The sequence below is a fragment of the Aspergillus brasiliensis genome, assembly GCF_001889945.1.
Source record: "Aspergillus brasiliensis CBS 101740 unplaced genomic scaffold ASPBRscaffold_2, whole genome shotgun sequence".
Classification (NCBI taxonomy): Eukaryota; Fungi; Ascomycota; class Eurotiomycetes; order Eurotiales; family Aspergillaceae; genus Aspergillus; species Aspergillus brasiliensis.
The window spans coordinates 536044-562806 of NW_027137443.1; the positions used below are offsets into that span (position 1 = coordinate 536044).

The 26763-nt window shown below is 50.4% G+C and overlaps 8 protein-coding genes across 8 annotated transcripts; 4 read left to right on the forward strand and 4 right to left on the reverse strand.

Annotated features, from left to right (window-relative positions):
- Positions 1 to 483: 483 nt before the first annotated feature.
- ASPBRDRAFT_37878 (threonine aldolase family protein) lies at positions 484 to 1889 on the reverse strand. The gene is made up of 2 exons (XM_067623819.1): positions 1337 to 1889; positions 484 to 1286 (listed from the first exon to the last, which is right to left on the reverse strand). Exons 1-2 carry the CDS (start codon positions 1803 to 1805, stop codon positions 634 to 636), a joined length of 1122 nt encoding a protein of 373 aa, XP_067482832.1. The 5' UTR covers positions 1806 to 1889; the 3' UTR covers positions 484 to 633.
- Positions 1890 to 2502: 613 nt separating this feature from the next.
- On the forward strand, positions 2503 to 3978 carry ASPBRDRAFT_37880 (uncharacterized protein). The gene has a single exon (XM_067623820.1). It carries the CDS (start codon positions 2564 to 2566, stop codon positions 3860 to 3862), a length of 1299 nt encoding a protein of 432 aa, XP_067482833.1. The 5' UTR covers positions 2503 to 2563; the 3' UTR covers positions 3863 to 3978.
- Positions 3979 to 5348: 1370 nt separating this feature from the next.
- Positions 5349 to 7059, forward strand: ASPBRDRAFT_374165 (bZIP transcription factor). Its single transcript, XM_067623724.1, has 5 exons — positions 5349 to 5470; positions 5567 to 5976; positions 6042 to 6375; positions 6478 to 6625; positions 6677 to 7059. The coding sequence occupies exons 2-5, from the start codon at positions 5763 to 5765 to the stop codon at positions 6911 to 6913; spliced, it is 933 nt and encodes a 310-aa protein (XP_067482834.1). The 5' UTR covers positions 5349 to 5470; positions 5567 to 5762; the 3' UTR covers positions 6914 to 7059.
- A 643-nt stretch (positions 7060 to 7702) lies between these two features.
- ASPBRDRAFT_51325 (MFS transporter) lies at positions 7703 to 9340 on the forward strand (the record flags this gene model as incomplete). The annotated part of the gene is made up of 4 exons (XM_067626705.1): positions 7703 to 7768; positions 7826 to 8215; positions 8273 to 9135; positions 9187 to 9340. The coding sequence occupies 4 exons, from the start codon at positions 7703 to 7705 to the stop codon at positions 9338 to 9340; spliced, it is 1473 nt and encodes a 490-aa protein (XP_067482835.1).
- Positions 9341 to 9837: 497 nt separating this feature from the next.
- On the reverse strand, positions 9838 to 10743 carry ASPBRDRAFT_143571 (Rieske (2Fe-2S) protein). The gene is made up of 2 exons (XM_067619212.1): positions 10431 to 10743; positions 9838 to 10368 (listed from the first exon to the last, which is right to left on the reverse strand). Exons 1-2 carry the CDS (start codon positions 10701 to 10703, stop codon positions 10117 to 10119), a joined length of 525 nt encoding a protein of 174 aa, XP_067482836.1. The 5' UTR covers positions 10704 to 10743; the 3' UTR covers positions 9838 to 10116.
- Positions 10744 to 13972: 3229 nt separating this feature from the next.
- ASPBRDRAFT_26158 (uncharacterized protein) lies at positions 13973 to 15265 on the reverse strand (the record flags this gene model as incomplete). Its single annotated transcript, XM_067622238.1, has 5 exons — positions 13973 to 14078; positions 14144 to 14224; positions 14317 to 14444; positions 14521 to 14731; positions 14952 to 15265. 5 exons carry the CDS (start codon positions 15263 to 15265, stop codon positions 13973 to 13975), a joined length of 840 nt encoding a protein of 279 aa, XP_067482837.1.
- Positions 15266 to 19229: 3964 nt separating this feature from the next.
- ASPBRDRAFT_26159 (t-SNARE syntaxin) lies at positions 19230 to 20405 on the reverse strand (the record flags this gene model as incomplete). The annotated part of the gene is made up of 4 exons (XM_067622239.1): positions 19230 to 19265; positions 19316 to 19879; positions 19926 to 20107; positions 20156 to 20405. 4 exons carry the CDS (start codon positions 20403 to 20405, stop codon positions 19230 to 19232), a joined length of 1032 nt encoding a protein of 343 aa, XP_067482838.1.
- Positions 20406 to 21343: 938 nt separating this feature from the next.
- ASPBRDRAFT_26160 (uncharacterized protein) lies at positions 21344 to 26526 on the forward strand (the record flags this gene model as incomplete). Its single annotated transcript, XM_067622240.1, has 4 exons — positions 21344 to 21387; positions 21453 to 23886; positions 24116 to 25159; positions 25219 to 26526. The coding sequence occupies 4 exons, from the start codon at positions 21344 to 21346 to the stop codon at positions 26524 to 26526; spliced, it is 4830 nt and encodes a 1609-aa protein (XP_067482839.1).
- Positions 26527 to 26763: the final 237 nt, after the last annotated feature.

The window sequence follows — 26763 nt, forward strand, 5'->3', positions numbered from 1 at the left end:
CCAAACTAGAAGACAATCCGCATTGCTCCACAGTAGGAAATATGGTAAGTTGACGGTCGCCAAATACACTGGTTGATTTCCATTGGTCACATGACAGGCCCCACTAAGCATATAAGCCTTGTTTTCAGGGACAGGCAAGGCCACACTAGCTTGAACGATGCTGGTTTCTCGATAGAAGACTCCTCTCGTGCGGTTTCTTTTACCTGCGAACCAGTGCACATTGGTGTAGCCAAGTGCCAAGCATGAACGGAGTCTTCTTGCTGTCAGATCCATTTATCGTCCCCAGCGGAAGGTGCGAGGGTTACCCACCGCACGCCTTCGTTACGCTTGATAGACGGACAAATATATACTTTGGGACAATGTTATTATGAACCTTAAAAATAGTGCCTTGCACCTTTTGAGCCATCTACAAGCTATTGGTACTTACATTACAGTCACTAGTACTCTACAGAACGAAGCGAGAAAGCGTCACGCAATGAATTTTGCATACAGCAATGGCAAATCATGCACTCGAATTGGAGTAATTAAATAGATACGTGTACAATAATCCCAAGTGAAATGTACGTCTGACTTGAGAGAAGTCTGGCTTTATCACAGTGCAGTTGCAAGATTCTGCAGCAGATCGCCTGATTTTCAACAATTCAATGCGGCCCTCATGGCAACTTCCAACTTCCGAATAGCATCATCAGAAATCTGATAATGCACAACCAATCGTCCTTCTAAGCGCTCTTTCTCATGCACCTTGAGCCCAAGCTCTTTTGCTACTCGTTGGAATGCTTTCTTGTCGACTTTTCCATCGTTGAGATTCATCCACATCATGTTGGTCTCTGTGGGTCTTTGCAAAGACCCACCAAGACGTTCCCACAGCGCTGAGATATATTTCGCTCTTTCTTGACATCGTTTCAGCTTGCCCCCTAAGAACACTTCCCTGAGTGCAACGCACATGGGTGCCGAGATGATTCCAGTTTGACGCAGTCCGCCACCGAAAAGTTTCCGCATCCACCTCGCCCTTGTAATGAAATCTGTGTTCCCCACAATCACAGATCCGATGGGTGCTCCCAAACCCTTGGTGAAGCACAATGAGACACTGTCAAAGCATGCGCAGAAATCGGCAAGAGTACCTGCGCCTGCAGCGACAGCCTCCCACAGCCTTGCGCCGTCAAGGTGCATGTGAACCGGTGGGTCTTGGGACTTAGCCCATGTTGAAATAGCTCTGATTTCGTCGAGGGGCATTATGGTTCCGAAGAGTGTGTTCTCGAGGCTTATAACGTGGGTGGGACAGTCATCTATGCACGCAGGATTAGAACAGGTAAATTAAACAAGTAATTTCACCTACAGATATCCTTCTTGAATATGAAGTACTTCTTCACGTCTTCTAGCGTCAAATGATGGCCATTTGTAGGGACGACACCGTGGATTAGAGCGCCACAAACAGTCGCTGCCCCACCAGCCTCCATGTTGAGGATATGACTGCGATGGTCTGCGAGGATGGAGTATGGTGGGGTGGTGAGAGCCGTCCGGAGCGCCACCTGATTGCTCATAGTGCCAGAATATGTGAGGAGCGCTCGTTCGTGGCCCGTCAACTGAGCCATCCACTCCTGGAAATGGTTGGTGGTTGGATCCTCCATCATCTCATCGTCAAGAAGTGTTGTGTTGACGATGGACTCGAGCATGCTCATATTCGGCGAGGTCACAAAATCAGATCGGAAGTCGTATGCGGCTCGACCGGGTGTACTCCAGTTGGTCTGTGGGAGGCCGGCATCGCGAACCTCTACTGGGTATTCCGTATGACGGACAATGGTCATGGCTGCGTATGTGAAAATTAACGCCTTGCAAGAGAGAACGAAGCTGTTGGGGTAATAGTAACGAGGATAATAGATGTACCTTCGTCGCTCAATTATTTATGCCGCTGTTGGGGAAATACATGTCGGCTTTTTATCTCCCGTACCTATCTTGAGCTATTTCTTCCCGAAATATCACCATAATCACGTCAAAGCCTTCAGGTATATTCTATGCATGTAAGAAAAGCGACGCGTCGGATAAGATATGGTCCTGCACGTAAGAAACCGCCATGCAAGTAAGATGGTCTGCTGCTATTGATGCAGAATCCGAAGTAGCTATTCGATCTGCCTCCGCTGCAAGGTCATACATGGCGTATCAAGGTTTGATACAATGGCCAAAAATGGCTAAGCCTTGGTAATGTGCCATGCACATGCCATCAAAGTCCGATACGGTGCGAGCAAGTCACCTTGGCTTCAGATGAAGGTCTGACAGAGTATGGGGTCTCCATTGTCTCGATGGAGTAATAAGCACATACTCGGAGTAAACTGGAAAAGTCACCAGCACCCCACACTAAGCCATGGCCAGATATCGGAATAACGAAACTCTAAGGGGGTGGGAAGCCAGTGTCATAACACAACGGCGGGCCAGTCATAACGGAAAGAGGGGTAATAGCAGTAGGGACATATATAGGAGTCTCTTGAGCAGTCAATCCTGATGGCGTATGTCAACTTTTGAGTAAATGAAAGCTCCGTCCTCTTGTCAGTTTCACATGGCCAGCACAATGTCTTCCCATCGGAAGGATAATATCGGCGAGCTCATCGAATTCGCTCGCTCCCATTCCCCCTTTTACCAGCGCGTTCTTGAACATGTTCCGGCAGGCGCCAAAAGTGTCACCGATCTTCCTGTCATCGACGCCGACGCATATTGGAAAGCGAACGCGTCCAATCCCAATGGCGTGATGACTCGACCCCTCATTGACGGCACAGTCATGCGCAGTGGCGGCTCGACTGGCACGCCCAAGCAAGTTGTCATGACCAAACAAGAGCTGTCAACTCATGGCAAAGTCACTGCCAATGCGATGGCTCAAGGCTGTGGCTTCCTCCCTGGCGATCGTGTGGCAAACATGTCCTTTCACGGCTCTCTTTATGGAAGCTTCATGCTCTTGAACACAGCACTACTGGAACTTCCTATTCCGATTGTGCACTTGCCGATCAGCGGAAATGAATCAATTGACATGATGGCCCACTATATGAAAACCTTTGACGCTACTGTTCTCATAGCCAATGTGTCAACCACGCGTCGTCTGGCGGAATACTTCATTTCAATCAACGAGACTCTTCCCAGTCTTCGGCTGATTCTGTACACGGGCGAATGCTTTACCAAGGAGCTCCGTCCCGTTTACCGTGCAGCCTTCCCGAACGCCACAATTTACGTCCGCGAATACGGTGGCATCGACTTTGGACACGTGGGCATTCCTGCGCAGCCGTTCAAGAATGAAGATGATGATGTTAAACCTGTCTACAAAGTCTTGGCGCCTCTAGTGATCTTTGAAATCCTGGACGAGAATGGCAATCCAGTCACCACACCCGGGGTTAGGGGAAACGTGGTGATCACTAGCCTGTTGAAGAGGCAGCAACCTTTGCTTCGCTACCCCGTCGGTGACATTGCTTCTTGGGTGGACTACGATGCGGAAACATTCTATATCCACGGACGAGATGCTGTCAGCATAAAGATAGCAACTACACATCTACCTGTCGCCTATCTCAGAGATTTGATCGTGAGAGTCCTTGGCCACGGAAAGGCCTCCGGAAGCCAGTTCGTTGTCCGGCTTTTGAAAGAAACGCACGAGCAGGCGCTTGTCTTGAGGATCGTCGCGCCAGAGCCAGAGAACACCTCCGACATAGTGAATGCTTTTGAAGAGATTCTGTGTGAGGAGAGTCCCACCTGGAAGAAGAACAGGAAGGTCAAGAACATTGCTCCGCTGCAGATCGAGTGGATCGAGGGCAAGGATTTGATTACGAATACTGGCAGCGGGAAGTTACGCGACATTGTTGATGAGCGGTTTTCCAATGGAGTATGAAACATCCACGTACGATTGTCATACTCTTGCCAAGGCTGAGGGAGGTAGACCACAGCATCACCTAGCTATAACATAGCGAAATATATCAATCAACTGTAGCATTGACAAAGTACCCACAGAGGATCCCTCTATACACTTCTTCAGCAATTCGTCAACTTTAGGCTAATAATGAAAATTAGTGTCGTGGACCCTGATTTTCGACAAGCTAGTAGCACATCACTTAGAACATTACCACGTAGGACGGGTAAGCACTGGAAAAGTCCCCGTTGCTGCTCCGGAAGGTTAGATCAAGCTATGGGCGAAAAACTTTAGCAGGTGCTTGTTTGCTTGTTTGATCTTCTCGGTATGGACCCTGAATCCACAGTAGCTGAGACCCTTTCTAACCAAATGAAGCCACATCGCCGTTTCCCTCTACTCCTACCCCGCTCCTACCGCTCAATCCTCCAGCGCCCCAACACCTCGACTTGCCTCTGTCTAACTATTTGGAGAATCTTATGGTCCCATTCTTTCATTTCGCGTGGCCGATCACAACGCCAAACTCAAAGTATGATGCTACCCTACACACCTGCCTTGCATGGGCAAAGCAGGTGGCAAACTCTCTTCTAGATGACCATTCGATGTGCCCAGCTACATTATGAGCGCAAGGCTGAAGCTATCCAGTTGAGATAAAATGACGTGATACTAGTCATGAATATGAACCTATTAAGGACTAGCGACGACCGTTTTTTCTGATGAATAATACGACTGATCCACTAAAACAACAGCCTCAGACCGGCTGCATCATGCAAGGGTCGTATGAAGCGGAGGAGTATTGTCATCCTGCTTATCCATATACTGGGACAGTCACTAGCGGGGTAAGTACTTTCCTTAGCTGGTGGGATAACCCGAAGTCTAGATTCACGAAGTTTTAGCTAATCATGCTGTGGAGTTAGTCAAATGAGTGTCCTTTTACCCCAATTGGCACCGAAGCGGGTCCTGCTCAGAGAGATGGTACTTTGTCGCCATCATCCGGGAAGGCGGCGAAACTGCCAAGCGGTTGACGCGATCTTCCCAGCAAGGCACCTCTTGCCCACCATGACCGGCGCAGGTATGCAAATAGGCGTACAGGATGTTAATACTGCGGCGGGTGGAGGCTATGACTGTCTAGACCGCGCTAGCATTGGCTGATTTACCCCGGAAAGGGATCTGGGCAACATCTGGAATGCTCCCCGGCTTTTTCGACCTGCACCAATGAAGGCAGGTTCAAATAGTACTTGAAACAACGTGCCAAAACTTCTCCTCGGTATTGCTCGGGATAAAGTTATCTAGATTCTCATTACGAATCTCCATTTATAATGGCAGGTGGCCGTCATCAAAAAGCCGACTGTTGTCACCTCGGATTGGTGTTTACTGCTCTATGATATTTACTCTTTCGGGAAGCACTACTATAGTCAAGGTATCGTTCGCCTCAGCCAAGTTCGGATTCTGGTTATTGTTTCCTCAGATGGGACATTAGTTCGCTGATCGCGGTCTTGACTTCGAGGACCTCGGCTCAATCATTGGTGATTGGCTTTTTGGAGCAATGGTGGTACTACGGTATAGTTGGTGGAGTGATGTTGACTGTTCAACGTAGGTACACGCTGACTAGCTTCATTCTACATCTCTAGAGGGACGTGCGAACGCAGAATGTGCTCACTGATGGAAAGTGTACCACAAAACTCGTAGATAGTAACCACAACCTCGATTGTGCTTATGTCGCACTGACACGCAAATGATTGGGATCGAGTCCTAGCTCTAATGGGATCTACATATGTCCCAATACGCTAGCCTGATTACGCCAAGGATAGGGCATCACTCAACGACTAGCTGGTCGAATACTTATTTCTCAAGGCTGTTTAGGGATGGCTAACATGTAAGCTATATGGACTCTTCGCAAACGCCAGCAACTCCACACTTCCTTCGAATACAAGTTCATATCACCCCGGAGCCCAATAATAGCTTGGCGCCTCAAGCTCTCCATTATTTCACTTCTACGATGAACTCGTTCTTGGACCACAGTATGACAAAGATTAAAGAACGGCCATGTCCGTCACAGCGGAAAAGGGTCCAGAACCGCCTGGCTCAGCGGAAATTTCGTGAGTCTACACACCCTCCCTATAGATACTATGATTCCTGCTAATGATCCATTCCTATCCTACAGGCGAAAAGGCAAAAGCACGGAAACAATCGCAATCTCCGGATAATCAAGCAGATACTATTGACAATGGCAAAAGCCACAGCGCTCAGTCTAATCTCACATCTTCGTTAATAGAGCCAGAGTCCCACGATAACGGATATGCATATTTGACGGCGGGAAATTATTCCGACCTATCGTCTGCATTCACCTGCAGTATTCCTAGCTTCCTGGCAGAGAATGTACAACAGTCCAATTCATACACCTTACAAGAAGCTACTGTCCCAGTATCCGAGAGTATGAAAGGCATGCCATACGATATGAACTTGTCAATCGCTGAAGATGAATTACGAGTTTCCAGGTTCGTGTACCCTCCCAGAAGCATGATTGAGGAACGAGAACTATGGATTCATCGCCTCCTTGATAATCATCAGACTGCTCACAGCTTCTGCATGGAATATAGGTCTCACCTTCCGATCGAACCTGATTACAGTATCCTATTTGATCCCAATATTGCACTTTTCGGGAACGTGAGAGACGGACAGCAAAAGCAGCACCCGGTAGATAGTGACAGGCATAGATCTGCAATAAACACGTGTGGCTGTGACTGCGTACATGGGCCCCCGACTAATATCTGTTCTAGCACTGACTGGCTTACCTAGGGACATCATGACGCGTTAAAGCAAGCCCAACAACTTGTACAAAATCAGAGAACCAAGTTATTCGACCAAGCAGAACAGCTGCTAGAGAAAGTCGAGTCTTTATACGACGTCGGCATTTCGCTTGGAGTTTTGGTAGAGAACCATCGACTTCGGGATCTTCTTAGGAGGGCGATGGATGGATTTCGTTCCCAGCGGGACCTGGAGACATATAACTGTGATGAGGAGGTTGCAAAATAGCAAATGAGGAATATCATGCAATAAGTTCGAGTTTATAGTATTTGGCTAGCAGTTGATAGTTGAATTAGACTTTACATTTGTCTATCCAAATAGAAGTTTCCTACTACTGAACTTGACTTCAAGACCTTGCATACATTAAGAGGCCTTAGATTTATTCCGAATGTTCGATATAGAAGCCAGCGAGCCTTCAAGTAAGACGATGCCACTCGTAAGATACTTTGGCAAGCTGAACTCCCCAGTACCCTCTTAAGATTATGGCGCTCCTTCTGGGGTACCTTTCCGAGTATCCAGGGCCGGTTTCCAACCCAATTCCAAGCGTGACAGCGTCCTCGAAAGGCATCATCTTTGGTACCCACACCTTAATATGTGCCTCAAAAGTTGAAAGCAAGCGGAACTACCTTCCAAGAAATGCCCAGATCATAGTGACTCATCAGAAATTGGTGGGGTCTGTTTGAAGGAATAAACTTGGCGCAATCGGAATAGAAAGCGTGGACGTTGAACTCCGAGCATGCACATTTTATTCCGACGGAGTGATTTGATGCTCGGGGTTGAAATATCCACGCACAACCAGGTGTTGACTTGTCGATCTATTTTTTATTCCGCTCTGTTATTAACATAGATTTTCGGGAGCTTATCGAAATGTGGAATAAATTTCACTGGGATCACAGATACCTTGTTCATGCTTGATTGTTGGATCAACCTTCTTTCTCGTCCTTATTTATCAGTTCCCTGTTGGAGGTTGGAGGTTTCAGACGGAGACGTGAGAGTCTACGGAATAACTTAGGAACAATGGGACAGGACGAAGAAATCGTCAAACGTGAAGATTGCGCGAGTGACGATGTCGATGATAAACTTGTGAGTGTGCTCAGCCATGACCACATTCAATATGCAAATGATATTAACAGCATTCAGGTCACCTGGGACGGGCCTGATGACTCCGAGAATCCAAAGAATTGGTCTACTCGTCGAAAGTGGCTAGCAGTCATCTCCATTTCAGGCTTCGTTCTCATGAGTCCGCTTCCGACCACTATCGTGTCTCCGGCAATAGACACTATTGCGGAAGAGCTCAATGTCACGGTGACAGTTCAGAAGCCCATGGTTATGTCCATCTTTCTGCTTGGCTATGCCATTGGACCCATGTTCATCAGTCCCTTGTCTGAGATCTGGGGCCGGACTCGGGTCTTGCAGACATTTAACTTTGTGTTTCTGGTCTTCAATACTGCGTGCGGTGTGGCAAGGAGCATTGAGCAATTACTTGCTTTTAGATTCTTTGCAGGACTATTTGGAAGTTGTACTGTTGGTGTAGGTTCCGATGCCCCATACTATCTGCTTTGCGGTGATTCTGAGCTTCAACTATAGATCGGAGCTGGAACTCTCGGAGACTTATTCAACGCCAAAGACCGCGGCAAAGCCATGGCCATCTACAGCATATTCCCTCTCATGGGACAAGTCCTGGGCCCCATTGCCGGAGGGTTCCTAACAATGCGCACATCCTGGCGTTGGGCATTCTACGCGACCTCCATCATCGACGGCTGCGTCCAGGTGTTCGGCCTCCTCTTCCTCGACGAGTCATACACGCCAGTTCTTCTACGCAGGAAACGGGATCGTCTAACCAAAGCAGGAGCCACAGGCCTGTACACAGAACACGACTTTCCAAGCGACTCCAAGCTTGACATGATGCGAACAATCATGATCCGCCCCATCAAACTTCTCGCCACACAGCCCATAGTGCAAGTCATGGCATTGTATCAAGGCTACCTCTACGGTAACATCTACATTCTCTACTCGTCCATTGCCGTCCTCTGGACAACCCGGTACCACGAGAAACTAGACATCGCATCACTCCACTACCTCGCACTGGGTCTAGGAACAGCCTTCGCAGCAGAAGTAGCAACCCACATCAATGACCGCATCTTTCGCGTTCTCACTAAACGGAACGGCGGAAAAGGTCTGCCTGAATTCCGTATACCCATCATGATACCCGCCACAGTTATCCTGTCTATCGGTCTGTTCTGGTACGGCTGGAGTGCGGAAGCTCGTATATTCTGGCTGATGCCTGATATTGGCATTGCGCTGTTCGCAGCTGCTGCCTATATCTGCACAGTCTCGAACAATATTTATGTCGTGGATACGTATGGCCGGTACTCTGCTAGTGCTCTTGCCGCGACGTCGATGCTCAGATGTCTAGCGGGATTTGTGTTTCCCTTGTTTTCTCCATATGCGTGAGTTTCCGTCTTCTCTTCGATGAGATATGATTGCTGACAGGGACATAGATACGAGCGGATAGGGTATGGCTGGACTTCGAGCATATTGGGTATCATTGCCCTGTGCATAGGTCTGACGGGTGTTATTTTCATCTGGAAGTTCGGGCATGTATTAAGGAAGAAGAGCCCTTACTGCGCTAGTCGTGATGTTGATGATTGTTGATAGAGGGTGGATGCTTGCCGGATATGGGCTATATGCTTAATTTCGGTAACCATTGTAACCAGAAAATAGAGCCAAAGCCCATAGATCGAGTGAAATTGAATGCATGACACCTGGACCTCCCTCCTAAATCCGCATTCCGGGTGCAAACAACGTCTTACCTTTCGCCGCTCTACTCAGTTTTCCTCATCTTGACAACAATCACACCTCTTTACAATCCCTACCATGCTCTACCAGATATAGGAAAATAGTAGTGTGATCACCTAGCTGCTTGCTATATATCCAGTCATCCCAGATCCATACATATCCACAACGACCAGCGACACCCCCGCGTCCACGCAGGGACGAGGTCCACCTAAAATGCCATCTTGCGACGTATCTTCCAAAGAAAGTACCTACGCTACTGTGATACATCCACGCCATATATTGATTTTACCCCGATGGATTGGCGTCAATGTTACAGTCTTCTAGAACAGTTGCAAAGTCAGTTGCAAAGTAATATTCAGATGAAGCATTCTAAAGAGATGCAATGTGTGAAATCCTCGCTTGATATGTGGCGAAGCAAAGTATGAAACCTCATCTTCATCACTGCACTAGGCGATGGCTTCGCCATCAAAAATGACTGGCAGCTCCCAACCCCAGCCTCTAGCAGCATCTCTATGCATATGCAGTAGGAACTGCACTTCCCATCGCATTAATCTTCCTGGGTCCAGCCCAAGCACCATTCTGCATACAATGAAACCCCCAATAGAGGACTCTAAAACATGCAATTCATCCACCTACCCAATCCGCTGCTTCCGTCTCACCCAGACCTCCTTCACATCCGCCTCACCCTCCTTCGGCTCAGCCAAGTCCCGCAACTGCACCTCCCAAATCTTAAGCTTATAATTCCCCCGATCCGCCTGACCAGAAAACAGATCAAACGACCAATCATGCTTGGGACACGTGATACCCGCACTCAGCACGATACCAAAATCCTCAATGTCGAACAGGCTTCCCTGTGACAGTGGATATGAGGAATGCGGACATTGCTGTACCCAATCAGCTTCTTACCAAAATCACCATGGCAGTGATGTCTAGCTGTATTACTTACATGATCAATAGCATGAACTTTCCCCTTATACTTAAACACCAGAACCTGATCTTTCAAGTCTTCCAGTGGACCATCAATCCCCGCTTCAACCGGGGCGGAAGATGAACCCGGTGTGGGTGTCTTCGGTATCGTGAAAGCCTTGCATTGCGATGTCACCCGGCAGTCGCCATTATTCTCTGGTGAGTCTACGTCCGGGAAATCGGAGGTCAGGCCGATGCGCTGCCAGCCGCCTTTTCCTCCACTTGTTTGGGATCGTGAGAAGAATGTGAACATGGTGGGTTGGGTATCAACTTTAGGGTAAAATATATTGCATGAAGGAAGGGGGAATGGATTGGATCAAATCGGATCGGATATCGTGGAGAAAACGGCTAATGTTGTTTCCGCTTGGGTTTGTGTGGGGCGGGAATTTTTTATTGGTTGGTCTGTCGGATATATTCGGATATACGATTGAATGTTATTCTGGAGGGACTATGAGGGCATGTGGATATATGAATCTATTCTAGTATGCTTATATATGTAGTAGTTCTTTCATAATTCCATGAGACTCTAATATAAATTCTGATCCCTCTTCCAGGCGCAACGACAACTTGAATATTTCATACCCCCAAATGAGTCTACTATATAGCAGTTTCACGGCATCTATCCAGATAACTTCTAAGTCCGTAGACACGCAAATGGGTATCATCAACCCTCTTCACGAGAAGACTAAAATGGAAGTCCAATCTGAGCTCAAATAACGCAATGCTGCGCCCACGAAATAACATGAACAAGATGCCCAGATGGCTGTATCGACTTCTGTCAATCTCCACACCAGAGCCATCAGGTTGGACCATATTCGTTACGTGATTGATGTCGCATTTGGGTAGTGCATCTAGGCTTAAAGCTGGTCATCTGCGGTTGCTAAGAAACGGGATGCTTCAAAGCCAAGTCGAAGGTTTCCAAGTCATATAGGTTGGTGACATATATTAGATATGCAAGAGAAGCCCGTCTAGTCCATGCTCGCGACTAGAACCGAGTCCAATTCTTCTGCTCGCAGCCTCTTTGCAAGCACTAGTCTCTTCACAATGTATCTCGCGGATACTGTCTCGATTCTTAGAAAGACCAAAATCGTTCGTTGTATGGTACGTGTTTCGATGATATCAGTGGCTGATGCTTGGACTGATACAAGACCATCTGATAATATCGCATGTCAGGCATTCGTGGCTAGTAGAACAGATATCCATTTCTGTCTCGTCAGAGTTCAGATGGAGTGTTTGCCAGTTGGACAGTGCAACATGGCGGTTGTTATGAAAGTGCCCTAGCTTGGTGGTTGTGGATTCTAAGCAGTTTGGGACATTACCGCAAACTAACAGGGGAAACTCCAAGACTGTTCTGAAGTCGCCGAGGCTAACAGGCCGCTCAACAGTATATGTGATAAACAAGGTGTCTTGGTCTGCGTTGGTACCATCGTTTAGATTTGGACTGGTATGATCGCGTCATACGCCGGATGCTGAGAGGCGGTAACTTTTTGCTAGCATTCTATTCTTAGTTGGTCAGGGGAATGAGACCAGGGCTGTGTAAAGACAGTAACTGCATGTGGGATGGATAAAAGCCGGCCGTCAATTCCGTAGATCCCGTACTGGAATGTACTTTATTGTAGCAGGCTCAAATCTCATTTTAGATCCGCAGAGGCCGTATCTCTTCCCATTTGAGATTGTTCGCATGCTAGTACGTTAATAGAAGATTCATGGTGGAGATCCGTGGTTTCTTCAAATCTCTCCTGATGTCGTTGTCATAATGACCGTATCGTTTCATTCCCATCAGTCCAAGCAGTATCGTTCCACTCCGGGCACCTAGATAGTCAGCCTATCAATTGTCATCGAGATGAACATAATTAGAATCGGCAGCATTCGCCCGTTTCTTCTGGGACAGATCCCTTCAGGTGTCAAATGACTTTCTACGGTTCTTTCTCTTCACCTGAATAGCTTTCCCCCCCAATTTGCCAGAGCCTCTGAGACTAGAATATTCAAGTGTTGGTATGCTTCCTCTGGCTACCTTGTTCTTGTTTCCTTCCGGTGGCATATGCAGAAGTCATCTTTCGCAGTTCTGGTAGAAACTCGCGCGTGAAACCCGAGACGATCAGAGGCCACTAATTGCCCGAGGGGCAATACAGGCTGGTTTCAGCTATTTCATCGTTGACTTCAGCACGAAATGACATAAGTTGAACCATCCATGGCATCATTGAGTACCGTTAACTGACCAGCTACTGAGGTCTTGGGTCCGAGGACCCCCAGTAGGCCGATACAAAGCAGGCCAAAATTGCCGGTTTCAGTATCATATGCACTGGCGCAGGGTTTCCATCTTATTGAAATCGTAGCCGGGACACGATAGAAGCACTCGCTATTGAGCTTTGCTATGTGTATGGTATTCTTTCCTCGTCACTCAACTGGTTTTCGGAGAAGCAGACTCGGACAAGGAACCCGTTCTTGCGATAGATTCGTGCCACGGGACATAGAGACGATATATTGCCGGAGTTGCTTATGGCTCTGTCCCAGGATATGGTTGTCAACCTCGTATTCCTGTGAGATCTAGATGGTTCAACCGCGCCCTGAGCTCCTTGGCTGAGTCTATGACCGGTTCCTTCAGCGGAACATTCACGATTGTGGCCTTGTGGCAGTAGAAGATCATAAGGCTCAATGCACTTCGGTACCGACGGGTTGACTCTTTCACCCTGGTGGACACCACGCCGGATGGGCAGGTCATTCCTTTTGCTTTCTCGCTTTGGGATGACTTGGGCCCTGGGTTGTTGAGACGTTGTGACTTGCTGACTAGGCCAGAGGTGCTAGTGGGGACTGGTAAACACCTCGTCAAGATAGGATAACACGGCCGTAAGTGCTGTGTTAAGACGAGTATGTAGCAAGTGGTGTCTACCTCTTTGACTCCTGGTTATCGCTGAATATGAGGCCGCCTTCAACTGCGGGATTCTAATGGCAAGTCAACATATCATAGGGCGCGTTAATAGAGCTTTGGTACTCCTATATATGCCCTAGATGACGTCAGAATATAGCGTTTTGTTGGCAACACCCAAACCTACTCAGTCTGCGGAGTAACTCGTATTTCCAGTTAATTTGGGCTTGTTGGTACTTTCACATCTATTGAGCCGCGGTGGTTCGGGTTTCGAGTAAACGAGCGTGGTATTTCACGAAAGTATTTCAGTCATGCTTAACAGTCTGGGAGCGTAGTCAGTCTCCCTGCGCAAGCTTGCCAAGGCGTGTCCCATTTCTGGCTTAAGGAATACCTTCTCATTGGCTGCTTGAATACTAGCCAGACAGGAATGCCATGGTTTTCTTCCAGCCTCTGGTGTAGATAGTCTTCAGTGTATTCTTTGATCTTGATGATTTTCTAGCCTGAACTGCGCGCAGGATCCGCAAAAGAGTCCCTATTCCACTGCTGGTATTTAGTGAACCAATAAGTAACAGTGACTCCAGCGGTATTCAATATATAGATTTTAGATGGGTGTCATAAACTGCATCCCCGCTGATACAACAACGACGTTCTAGGGCTTAGACCGCTGCAGTGCCGCTTTTCTCCGAGCAGTTTATAATCGTAGTTAGTCTGATAGTACTGTCTTTACTATATTTTAAAGCCAACACTAGACCATCTGGCACCCTATAGATCGTCAGTTTAACTTTCTAGATGAATATACCGAGGCTTCAAGTAGAAGAACTACTTACCATAGCTCCAGGGCCGTTGTAAAACCGACAGCTTTGGGCATCATGCCCACGCGTACCACAAACCCCACACTTGTTCCTGGTCTGAATTATTTGATGAGTGACTAGTACATCCTATTTGAGGAGGTACAAATGGCCCCGATACATAGCTTTCTCTCCCACCGTCCGGGACGTACTTCCAGAATGGGGCTGTCAAGTCATAACTCTCTGACCTGCTATCCGGAATGGATTTTTGTGTTCGCTTCCTCCTCGCCTCTTCCTCCTTGGCCGCCGCCGCCTTCTCTAGGCGCTCGGCCTCCTCGAGCTGGAATAGCCATCCGTAAGTCAGTCCCTGTGCTTTCTTTGCCCAATGTAGGAGAAGCAAACAGTTCATTGCTTACCAACTCTTTGGCCGTGGCCCGGCCCTCTACAAGCTTCTTCTTCTGCGCCTTCTTCTTCTTCTTTGTCTTTAGCGCCTCTCTGCGCAAAGCGGCACGGGTCTTCGCGGGGGGAGGGGGGGGGTGCCGGGGGCCACCGGCGCAAGGAACGTCGCATTCTCGACAGAAATGTACTATAATTCTGTGAGATGGGGGCAAGGGATCGTTGTAGTTACTAAGTGCCTTTCGACAAAGGGAGAATAATACAGCCGATAGATGGTGCAAGGTTTGCCGGTCCGGCCCTCTTGGTGCATAATGTAGACGTAAATTTGAGAGAATCTAAGACCAGACAAAAGACAAGACGCGCTTGATGACTACTGTATATGGGAGGAGGATATACACCCCGTCGAGCCCGGCACAGTTCATCTTTGAAGCACCACCGGAAAGATCCGTACGATAGAGGACGAAGCCGCCATGGGCGATAGTAGTTGAGCGTCATTGTCGGAACCCCGACACCGTCCGGGTGCAGACAGTCATCGTTTGTATCCGCACGGACATCGTTACTGCAATGCTCGCAGTCGGGCTCAAATGCTTTTCGTGGCGCTTGTGCACTGCAGTGTTGTAGCTGATAGGTACAATCTCGATTGACTGCCAAAGCAGAGTGTAAATCTGCACACAGGTAGTACGCCATTGCGGCTCTTGTGACACGCTCAAATGTGGTACGATTGATCCGGGCAATTAAAGTCTGCCGAGTGTCTTCGGATGACATAGCGCAAAGAACTAGTGTGTATTGTCGATTCGCTTGACACACGTGTTTCTTAGTGGAAGTGCTCTCTTTATCCTTCATTCAAGATCAAGATAAGATTCGGTGTAAGTTCAAGACTATCGATATGCTGATCTTTGGTTGCAGCGGTATCCAGTATTGCTAAAGCAGAACACAACATCGAAACAATTGCCCCAGAGGGACTTCTCGAGTGTTTGACTGGATCGAAATAGGAGGCCCGAGGATTGGTCGTACGTGTACGTTGTTCTCCTGGGTAGCCACTGAAGGTATTCTCCTCCGCTACTTCCAATGAAGTCTCGGTGTACTTTACTGGATTATCCAGCTCAGCTGGTACTAGCCAAACAATCAGGCCTCTGTAGATCACCTCGTGCTGTTTTGTCGTTAGGGCTTCCATGTCAGTAGATAAATCTGCATTTCGGCAGCGCCAGATATCATGCCTGATGCAACCACCACAGGGTGGAGTCCCGCAGTGTACTCTGTGTATTTGCTTACTACAGAAGCAATGTCTCGTATATATCTCGACGTAACTGCCACAATCATACCGACGATCATAATTGGCAGATGCCAGCCAGTGAGGAAGGCCCATCTGCATCAGGGATGTAAAAAAGCGTGAGACATCACCTGCCGCCGAGTCACTAAAGACTTCGGTCCTCATAGAGGGCTGTCTCTCCGATCATGATCAGGAAGTTTAACGTCGTCATACTACCAGATCATATGATGGGCATGTATAGTATTGAGCCGAATCCCACCCATTCACCCCAAGCGCTAGGTGCGCTTTTTTGCAGCAGAAGCGCTTTTGATGGCGCGCACGTCGTCCTCCATCACGGCGTCGTCGGTTTCTCATCACTTTCTGCTGCTTCCAGGGCCCTCTGCCCGAGGCCACCGGCAAGCCACAACAACACGATGGCCCAGACTCAGGGCGACGGCTAAAATTTTGGTGTCTCTTAAGTGGAGTGAAACTTGGTGCCCCCGATTCATCGTTGTCTCGTTGAATCAATGAATCGCCTTTAACTTCGTCCACCACGGTACCTTATGGATTGCACTACTTTTTGAATCAGACCACCGCACGATGTCATGTTTGTCTTTCCTTTGGGCAGGGGCCTTTCGACGGGTGGATTCTGTATTTCCCGCGCACGGTTACCAGGTATCTTCGTCGTAGGCAATGATACCGATATTCCTCAGCATTAACAATATTCAAAGGACGATACTCGAGGTCTACTTCGGCCTTCCAAGACACAGAATCTTCTTAGGGCTGGTTCAAGACCAACTAACAGTCCGATATATGATTTTTGAGTTCATACGCAGCTGCGAGCTCAGATGGGATAGAAGGCTAGCCTCTTTTCAACTTTAAAAAGGGCGAACAGTAACATGCGAGGCGGATGAGTTTCGGCCACAGCTATAGCATAACGGTCATCGTCAGGCTGAAGGTTTGGTCGAGTGGGCGAGTCCTGGTCCGTGGTTCATAGCACTGTGGCACTTCCTGTATCTATTGTAATATCATTCCAGCTGCAATATTCAGCAAAAAAATGCCGACCCGCAAGCGGAAACGGTTTTCCACGCCCCGGGTACACCCCGACAGAATCGGGGCCTTTAGAAGACGAGATATTATGAACCATGAGATCCACATTCTGCGCCGTATAGCCTTCTTAGAACTGAAACTGACTAGCGAGGCATGTCGAATAGGTGACTAGTAATGTCGACCTGCTATTTGGTTGGGAGTGTTCTCACTCCCATGCATGCTTAAGGGCTCCACGAGGACGGAAAGCAGAGAACGGCCTCCGGTGTTTCTTAGATTCGAGAATTCCAATCTAGAGATGCCTAATCGGCTGCTGCACGCAGACTGTATGCATAGGTAATCTGGTTCACCGCTACTCTCCCTGTTAGCTCAGGGGCGGTGCTTCCTTGCACTTGCGGACCGTCTGCTCCACGGCCTATCAAAAGAGCCCATGTTCCTCCTTGACCGCAATATCTTTGAGCACATATCCATACACCACGGATCTTCTCTCGCCGTTGAGGTTGCGTGCTTCCAACCTGATGTACAGATAGCTGGTTCATGTTTCTATCGATAATTCTTCTGTCGTTTTCGACAACACGTCCTTTCTGGTGCTGCACTGCTCATTGTAGCCAGCGACTTACTCTTCGTGAACAGGCATAATGCCGTTATTTCAAGGGGCAGACTCCACAGCTGATATATGGTTGCCAACTAGATATACCCTGTTCTCTGCGTTGTCATTCAGACTTTTTATGAACGTCGTGTAATAGTCCTTTCCAGGATACCGAGCATTCGCTGCACTGCCATCATTGGCCACTAGGGCTATCTTTTAGTCAAGGAAATGGGGGAGCAGAGGCTATATCACGGCCAGCCTTCCACCCCGACAATAAACATGTTGTTGGATCAACGGAGTGCTCGTTCTGAAGTTCGTAGGGTATCATCTGGGTTATACTACCTAGGTACCCGCCTCAACGAAAACGCGATTGGTTTCAGCATGGCTGGTTCTTAGCCAGTGTGGTATGTGATGATGATGATGGCGAGAGTAGATGGTGCTTTGGCTGTTGCTTAAATGGCTTGGCTAAATAACCTCGCCACACCCGAATAATGAAGAGCATCGATCTGGTGGGCTTAGACGTGTGAGCTTGTGATAGAGCCCTGCATCTAGATCATCGACGTCTGGGCTAGTGAGCTGCAGAATCTATCGACCGAGTTAGTTTTGCATCTACCAGTCTGGTGCCATGGATCTTGGCTCACCCTAGAGATGTTGACTACTTGATTGACAAGGGTTGCTTCAACGGCTCGACAATGCGCCCATAGAAGACTTCCTCAACTATCTTTGTCGCCATCAGCCCAAAAGTTTGAATCGACGAAAGTGAAGATGGGATCTTCGATATTCTCTCCGAAGGTACAGAATATGACCTCAGCCATCGACGTAGTCATATCATTGTAGATATGCGTGATCAATACCTCGACCGCGGCTTCGGGGATTATTTACAGTGTCCCTCCAGCCACTACTTCCAGATATTTCTGGTGATCTGTTTGTTCGGGATATGGCCTTTGTATCCAGACGCTGTTTCAATTTCTCCGGGTGTTGTTATATCCAGGATCGCAAGGTACTGTGAATATCACCTCTGGGGATTGACGCCCATTTTTGTATGCCTCTAGGTGGTTACCAGCGGTAGTAAATCCCCTTTGCCTTGTATATCGATTAACCATCAAGTACTAAGGGCTTTTGACGGGCTGGCCGGTGTCATGTGGGCTAGATGTAGAAAGCGGCACGGGATACGGAAAGTATGTAGAAGATAATTTCTGGTCTCAACGTTGTGTTTGGGGAATGCTGTCTTTTCTAAAGACTACTAGTATATGAGTTGGGATGGCTAGTATCCGTTGTATCAAGCGGATGAGATACTAGAATTTGGATATAGTATTTGCTAGGATAATCGCAAAGTCGGGAGCCAGCAGTCTTAAAGAGCATTGCTTGATCTTATATCCTTTAGGGATACAGGTGCAGTTTGCTTGGAGGTGATGAGAATGAAATAGTTGAAGAAGAGAAAACTGGAGAAGCGAAGGAAGAGGAGCTTTATATATACTATAGACTAGGTGAATAGATGATTCTTTTGGGATTGAATATAGCATTGGAATGCACTGGCAGTCTTCCGCTTCATCTGTACCAAAGCATATTGAATCGGCTTAACAGCCAATGAATATGTTGACAAGGAATTAACTCAAAGAAATGATAAATTGATCTAGTCAATCATGGACCATATTCACATCAGGCCATCCGAAGCACATAAAGTAAATAGTAGAAGATCGATCATCAGATCTAGCCACGGCCAAAGCAAGGTAGCAGACAAAGAATGCAAGGCTAAGCGACAGAAACGGTTGCATTATTCGTTCAGCACAGCAGGACGAACACGAACCAGTATTAATACATTATAGTAGAAAAGAAGGGTGCATCTATCCCGATATCAACACCCAGAGAAGGAAGAAGATCTGCAAAAGTTAGCTGCCATTCGACCAACAACTTGCGGCAACAGTCTTACCATTAGAACGCCAAACATCTTGGCGATGAGCCACCGGTTCCCGGATACCCGCGTCCAGTACTTCAGTAACTCGCGGTGCGCTCCTTGCACGTTGTCCACCACGTCTTCCGTGTTGGCGTCTATCCGCTGGATCATGTCGGACTGCTCGCTGACCATCTGCGCAAGCTGACCGAAGATACCACCAAGCTCGCTGATTGTGCGTTCAATGGCGTCAATGGCCTCGCCACGTCCTTGGATATAGGCGTTGCTCGTCTGGGCCTCCTCCATGACCAGTAGTTGCTGATCCGAGTGCATGGAGGGGCGGCCGAGCGGAGACGGGTTCGAGGGTTCCAGGGTCAGTAAATCCGAAGCACCGCCCGGCTGGGGCGTCCGCCGTCCGGATGTGTTGTAGAGCGGGGAATCGGAGCGCTGCGTATCGAGAGCGGAGTGTGTCTTTGAGGATACCGAGGAGACAAAGTTTTCGGTTCTGGATCGCGAAGCCTGAATGTTCTTTGTGCGCACTTCAAGGACATCTTTGAAGTTTGCTCCCACATCTGCCAACTTTCCTTGTAGCATGACAACCACCTGATCCAGTTAGCTTCGTTTTTTTCTTATATTTGTCGCAACATACATTGTCATTATGCTCTCCTTCCTGGTCCGCCTTCGATCGATTGCTCTTAGGGTGTTGTGAAAGTGTAAGCGCTTGCAACGAGGCGATTTGCTGATTCAACGAGGCGAGATCTTGTTTGATCACAAACGTCAACTCGGAGATCTCAACCGGTCTGTCGTCGAAGAGCGTCTTTCGCTTGGCCACTGGGGATGGTATTAGCGCCATTCATCTGACCGTCCAACGTCACTCACATTCGGCCAGTCTCTGCAGCTTCGCAGTCGTCGCGGTAATGCCTCGTCCAATCTCCACAGCCCTCCGGGCAAATTCCGACCGTCGTTTGCCACCCTGCCCATCTGCGGAACCGTTTGCTTGTTTCCGCTGCGCATCTGTCAGAAGAGCCTGGCGCTGTGAACTGGCTTTGTTGGCAGCCATGCGCTTCTGGGCCTGGCCCAGAATGGCGTGAAACTCGCCGGTACGATCTTGAATGGACGGACCGGTCATTGTGTAGGTGGATGCAGGATCAACGAAGATTAGGCGAAAGAGAGATAAGTCGGGGCCGGTCGCAATGCAGGCGAAGATGTACAGGGGTATAGCCGAATGCAGAACGAATGCGCGACGTGAGATTCCACGGAGTCGATCTAATCGATAAGGAGGCGACTGGAGACGTGTCCGTTGAGTGGTGGTATAGCTAAGGTAAAAAGAGAGCGGAGAAGCATAGATGGAACGTGAAGTAGGAGTATTACAAAAGGGCCATATCAATCAACTGAGACCAGCATCGACCACCGTAGAGGCACGGGGAGAGAAGATGGAGAGAGAGTGGATGAGCGAGAAGCCGACGTCGCCAGCCCGTCTTCTGTCCGTAATAGGAAAGGCGGAGGCTCAGCCACGTGCACCCCAGCCACCCCAGTTGTCACTAGCCACAGGGGCAGCACCAGCCACCGGGTGCCCCAGGCGTCAGGCTGCCAACGGACCATCGGCTTAACTAAAAGGAGTAGAGCTTGAGCTCATTATTAGATCCGATGGGGTTTCAGGGGAACATCGCAATCAGCCTATCTTATCCCGCTGGCGATTAACTTCAACAATTCACTTTCCTACCCCATCCCCATACTCGTGTGCCTCCGCACTCTTTCTGGTCGCGATCAGACACCGCTCATCCCTTCCTTCGCTGCTAAGAATAACTGCATTCCACGTAACGCCGCTGCTGCGCTGCCCCGTGGCTTGGGCTGTCATCGCCATCCTTGCTCCCACGTCATCTGGTGCAACCATCCTCCCTCATTCTCCCGTGTCTTCCGTTCAACCTCGCAGCACCTTCGCATCGACAGTCGCTTCCTCCTACGCCTTGAACCCAAGTCTTTGGCATGTGATACGCCGATCAGGCACTTACACCGACTGTTCCATTAATGTTCATAATCGGGTCGAAACCCTCAGACTAGTCAGCAATGGCACGCCAGTTCCAGCCTTACGAGCCGGAGCTTCACAAACTGTAGGCCATGCGTATATCTTGCTTGCAGGTCCCCGCACATCTAACTGACGCTGCCCCGGATCCAGCTCCTCAACAACCTCCGAAAGCCCAAGCTCTCCTTATCCACGCGGCGGCACCCCGCTATCCTTCAAGCCGAATGTGAACCGGGCAAAGACGAAACGTTGGGTCGAGGCCAAAAAGTACTCATACGATGGGAATGATTGGGGAGACGACGAGTACGGCGAGTATGATGACGAGGACGAGACTCCGCCTGTCCCGCAGCCTCCCAGCATGAACCAAAGTACCGGAGATATCCCTAGCATGTTCACGAGAGACGTGTCTCGTCCACCCCTCCCTTCAGTAGATCGGTCGCGATCCATGGACCAGGTGGCAACACTGGACGCAGCTGGTGGAGCGCATCGTAGCCTCTCTGCAGACCGCATGGCGGCCGCTCCTAATAACAACCGGACAGTCCCGATTGTGCGCCCGGCTGAGATCTACAAGCGGATGAGGGCGGAAAGCGCTGCAAGACAGCAGGCATCTGAGGCTGGATATTTTGTTGACAACCCGTCGGGTGTGGCGCCACCTGGAGCGCCAGTGTCTCAGGATACTGCGTCGACCTCTCACAAACAACAGGCAGCGGCATCTCCCGGCGATCATATACTCCACCCGGCCCAAGAAAGTGCTGAAAGGCCGTCTGCTGGGAGCGTACCCCACGGCTCCCACCCTGCTGACGCATCATCAAATGAGCCTCCCGTCATCCAGCTGCCGGATATGAAACGCCTTTCTGGTTTTAATCCAGATCTCTCACTCGGGCCCCATTCAAACGCCCAGGTAGAACCAGAGTCGGAGGGTCAGGAACATAAACTGCAACACAATCCTTCTTTGGGATTCCGTTCGGTTGTTCACCAGGCTTTCGATGTCGAGACCCCAAGCACCACGGTGGACAGCATTGCTCGGTCTAACAGCGATAGCACCTCGGTGATCAGCCCGATTATGCCCCAGCACAATCCGAGCGAGACCAAGACCCCTACTATTGTAGAAGAACCCGAAACTATCTCGACACCCAAAGACGAACCGGGAAACATGGTGTTCAAGCCTGGTCATCGTCGAGATCTCAGCCTCCCTAGCCCGAATAACAGCCCGTCTAGAACCCCGGTTGTTACTAGCGTCGAGGGGACCACATCATCTTCTGTAGGGGAAATGTCCTCGGACACGCCAGACTCGCCCGGTAACATTCTCGCAAGCCCGCAGAAAGCAACGGTGCAACTGCCTCAGGCTGACGAGGGTCTGCCCGCGCCACTTAGTGTTGGTGGCAACCATCCCCCGTCCGAGCCTACAATTACCACTGGGGACGGTGTCCCAGTTATCATCCCGTCCTTCAGCACAGACAACTCGCCCCAGGACACTGAGAGCGACCGACTGCGGAAGGAAATCATTCGTTCTTTGAGCCGGGAGAACACCCCGTCGGAAGATCGAGACCCTGAAGAGGAGCGCCGGCTGGAAGCCCCGCAACAGGACAGCAGTCTTATGCTTGATGAGTACGAGCGTTACTGGACGAAGGAGGCCTTGTCAACTTCTCGCAATGACCAACCTCCTGATTACGGCAGTCCCTCAGCTGCCCCTGATGATATCCCCACACAACCAACCCCTCTCATTGCTGCCCCAACAACTTCCGCGACAGCCTCGAAGCCGAAGCTGACCCGACGATTTTCTTGGGAATCTTCGTCCTCTGGGGAGCCTGCTCCCGAGACAGGCGTTCAGTCACCGCCGGTGCCCATGCCCGGGCAGTTCCCGCACACCGAGGACTCTGCCCAGTTGTCAGAGGTAGCTCCCGAACCTGAGCCCGACGTCGAGGAACACGAAGCAAAAGAGCCGCCATCGATGGAGAAGCCGAAGTTAACTATCGTGCCTCCCGTACCGGACGATCGCAGCATCATCTCTGATGGGCAGTACCTCCCTGAGGTCTACAATGCAGAAGTCGTGCCTCACTCTCACGCAGACGAGGGTCCCCAGACAGGCTCCGACCGGCAGGCCTCGCGAGTCATGTTCACGACCCCGGCGACAGGCGAGCCGACACTACTTGGGTTCCGAGAAATCCTCGCGATGAAGACCTCGGAGGAACGCGTCCGGGCCTTCAACGACACCCGAGCGAAGTTTGGTACTATCGATACGGGTCTGAACCAATGGATTTCAGTCACCGTCCAGACACACCCAGAACACAATGATGTGGTTGAGAAGAGCGCGAAACTGACAACCACTGGGGCCAAGGCGCCCGTCCCTCGAGGCAAGTTCCCGAAGTTGGCGGCCCTTGGTAAAGCTGACTTGTCCCCATCTGGCTCGGGGCACGCGCGACGGCCCTCGGCGCCATTGGGAGCAATGATGAACAAACAGCAAGTAGAGCAACGCGGCAAGGAATTGCTGCACACGGCGGGAGTTCTAGGTGGGCGTGCAGGCGAGGCCGCCAAGGGATTCTTTGCTCGCAGCCGGAGTAAGTTGAAGGGCGGAGGAAACGACAAGGTAGATTCTTAATCTCTTTACTGATAATGATGGGTGGCCCGGCCAGCGAGCGGCACGCTCGGCCTGTTCTTTTTTTTATTGTTTCTTGCCTGTGTGATTATGTTGCTTGATACCATGCTGTAATTGGTCAGATCTCAGTGCCTCAGAATGTGACATGAATGATGTCTTCACTCCTCCATTTCGGGTTTCTTTTGCTGCGTCTTATCGCCTCTAATGCGGGGATATGTAGGGATTCCAGTCGTCGCGCGGCTATCGTCGACCGGTGCCCCTGTCGGAGCTCCAGCAAGCATGCGACTTGGATCCTGCAGGAACCAGGCCCAGCCACCAGCGCCATAGCGTCCACTTTGGAAGCCTCCCGGTCGCCGGCGCTTCTCGACCGGCCGGACATCATCGGCTGAGCTGGGGGGTGAAGCGCAAGGAAGTCCCCGGTTCGGAGAGCAACCCAGTAGCCATCGAGGAGCGCCGTAGGGCATCCATTCATTTGGGAGCTGTAGCCCGGGAGTCATTCCCGTCTCGCAAACCCGCGCCCGTCAGTGATCCTCGCCGGAGCATCGCAGGCGATGGGCATGAACAGCAACAGGAGACACTCGATGACAGCGGGACGAGCCGGATCCAACTGGCCCTCAATGGCGCGCCACTGGCGAACCCTGGTCAGGCCAGTCCGGCCGGTCAGGCCGGACAAAGCGTGTCGGACCAATTGGATGGCGCGAGGAACCGCGAGCAGGCTGAAGTTGGAGGCGATGCTGCGTTGCCCCCTGCAGCCTTTGTTCAACCTCGGCGGGGGTCAGTCCAACCATCAATCTCATCATTGGGCACGCAGGATGCGGTTGCTGATCCTCCTCTCGCCCTGGCGCTTGACGGTGAGTGCCTCGCTGGCTCGGGACGTGAATCGGCTGAACTGACGGCTGTCTCTCTCGTAGCGCCTCTTGCCTCGTCCAGTCTCTCTCTGCCCTCCATCGTCGGCCACCACCCCGACACGGAGATGGATGCGACCGGCCATGATCGGTCTTCGCTGCGTCCGCCCAACGGTCGTCATCCACCGTCGGGCCACTTGCGAGTCAGCAGCATGTCGTCACTGAGGCCGAGCCGACCGTCGAGTCGGAATGATGCGACCTCAGCAGCGAATTCCCGATCGCAGGATTCCACCCCGCACGCGCGCCTGGCCGCGCTGAAGATGAAGTACGGTGACAAAATTCGGGACATCCGTCGCATCTCTCTAGGTCCCAGCAGCCCATCGTCGGACCAGAAGCCGCCGCTCCTGGATCGGTTGACAGTATGTGCTGTCCTTGATAATTGGATGGAGCTTTGGAAGGTTAACTGATGGTGATCCAGGGCCTCTTCCGCACCAACCTTCGCCCCCACCGACCCAAGTCGAGGCAATCCAACCAAGCTTCTAGACCGGAAACCCCCATCCAGCGCTCCACGACGGCCTCCCCATCGCGTCCAATAAACCACACAGCCGGCCATACCCGCTTCTATTCCCTCGATCACGCCCTCCCCAATGCCAGCGACAGTCTTTCCCATCTTCCGAGTTTCCCCCGCATTCCCACTCCGGATTCCTTTCGTCAGGCCCAGAGCCAACCCATCTTCGTCCCGCATGCTTCGACCCCTACTCTCCCTAATACTTCTTCCATCTCAGACGACTACCTTTATAGCACCAAAACTGCCTACGAGCCGAGTCACACTCCCACCAATGGCTCTCCGGAGCGCGGCCGAACTACCTCCCGCACATACGTGCAGGAACTGCACCTCCGATCTCGCAGCCCCAAGGAAGGCGCGCCGCGACCGGAGGAGACGGATCTACCCAATACCGACGCAACTGACCCGGCGATTGAGCTGGGGCGATTCGCACACAAGCCGCGGACCAGCCGCGTGGGTGATCAGGAGTTGCCATGGAAGTTGAGTCTGTCCGGACTGGGTGGGGATCCTGATGAGCATGACAAGAATGAGGTGACAGTGGAAGAGAGGGACAAAGCACGGAGGGAGGCCAGCGATGTACTGGAATCAGCTCTCACCACTGCCACCTCTACCACCATCACCAATCAACCTCCGCTGCAGAAGCCCGAGCAACAGCCAGGACGGGTAATATCGCCCGGGGTTTCACCCCCTTCCCTATCCCCGATCCCAGAATCAGTCGCATCTCCCTCAGTTGTATCGCAGTCCGAACTTCTATTTCGCGATAACTTGTCGACAACAGCGCAAGTCTCATTCTCCGAGGCTCGATCACGCATCTCTCCATCCCCATCTCCCACACCAACCCCGGATACGGGGATCAAGACTGCGAGCGCGAGCTTGTGCCGAGAACCTACCTGCACTGATACTCCTGCAACAGCGGACCCCAATCCAACCCTCAGCACCAAAGAAGCAGCATCCGGAGAGAGCACATTATCCAATGGCCCCACACTAGGCACTTCACTAACAAACCCAAAACTAAACAGCCATCCCCACCGTCCCGCCCCACCCCGTTCCCTCGTCTCCACTCCCATTGAACTCCCCGTTCCCGCCGCAGATGGTGGTGATAGCCACGATGATGCCAGTGATGCTTCCAGTGAACCGGAGATTGTCATGTCGAGTACGGCATATCCGGGTCAGGAGTGGAGGCCGGTGGGGTATATGGGGTATGATTCCTCGGGGATATGATATAGGATTTCAGTAATTGATTCTAGTATTTGTTGATTCTGTGTTCTATCTTGATGGATTTGGTTTGATCTATATAGTGCCAAGTCCAGCTGAGGCGTGAAGAATATGCTAATAGTGATGGCTGTGATTGAGATGCTACTGCTGCTGAAGGAGATACCCATTTTGAGTCATGCTTGCTTTATGTCAGGTAGTCAGTTTTTTTTTGGTAATTTGTTATTACCATGCTTCGCGATTGTT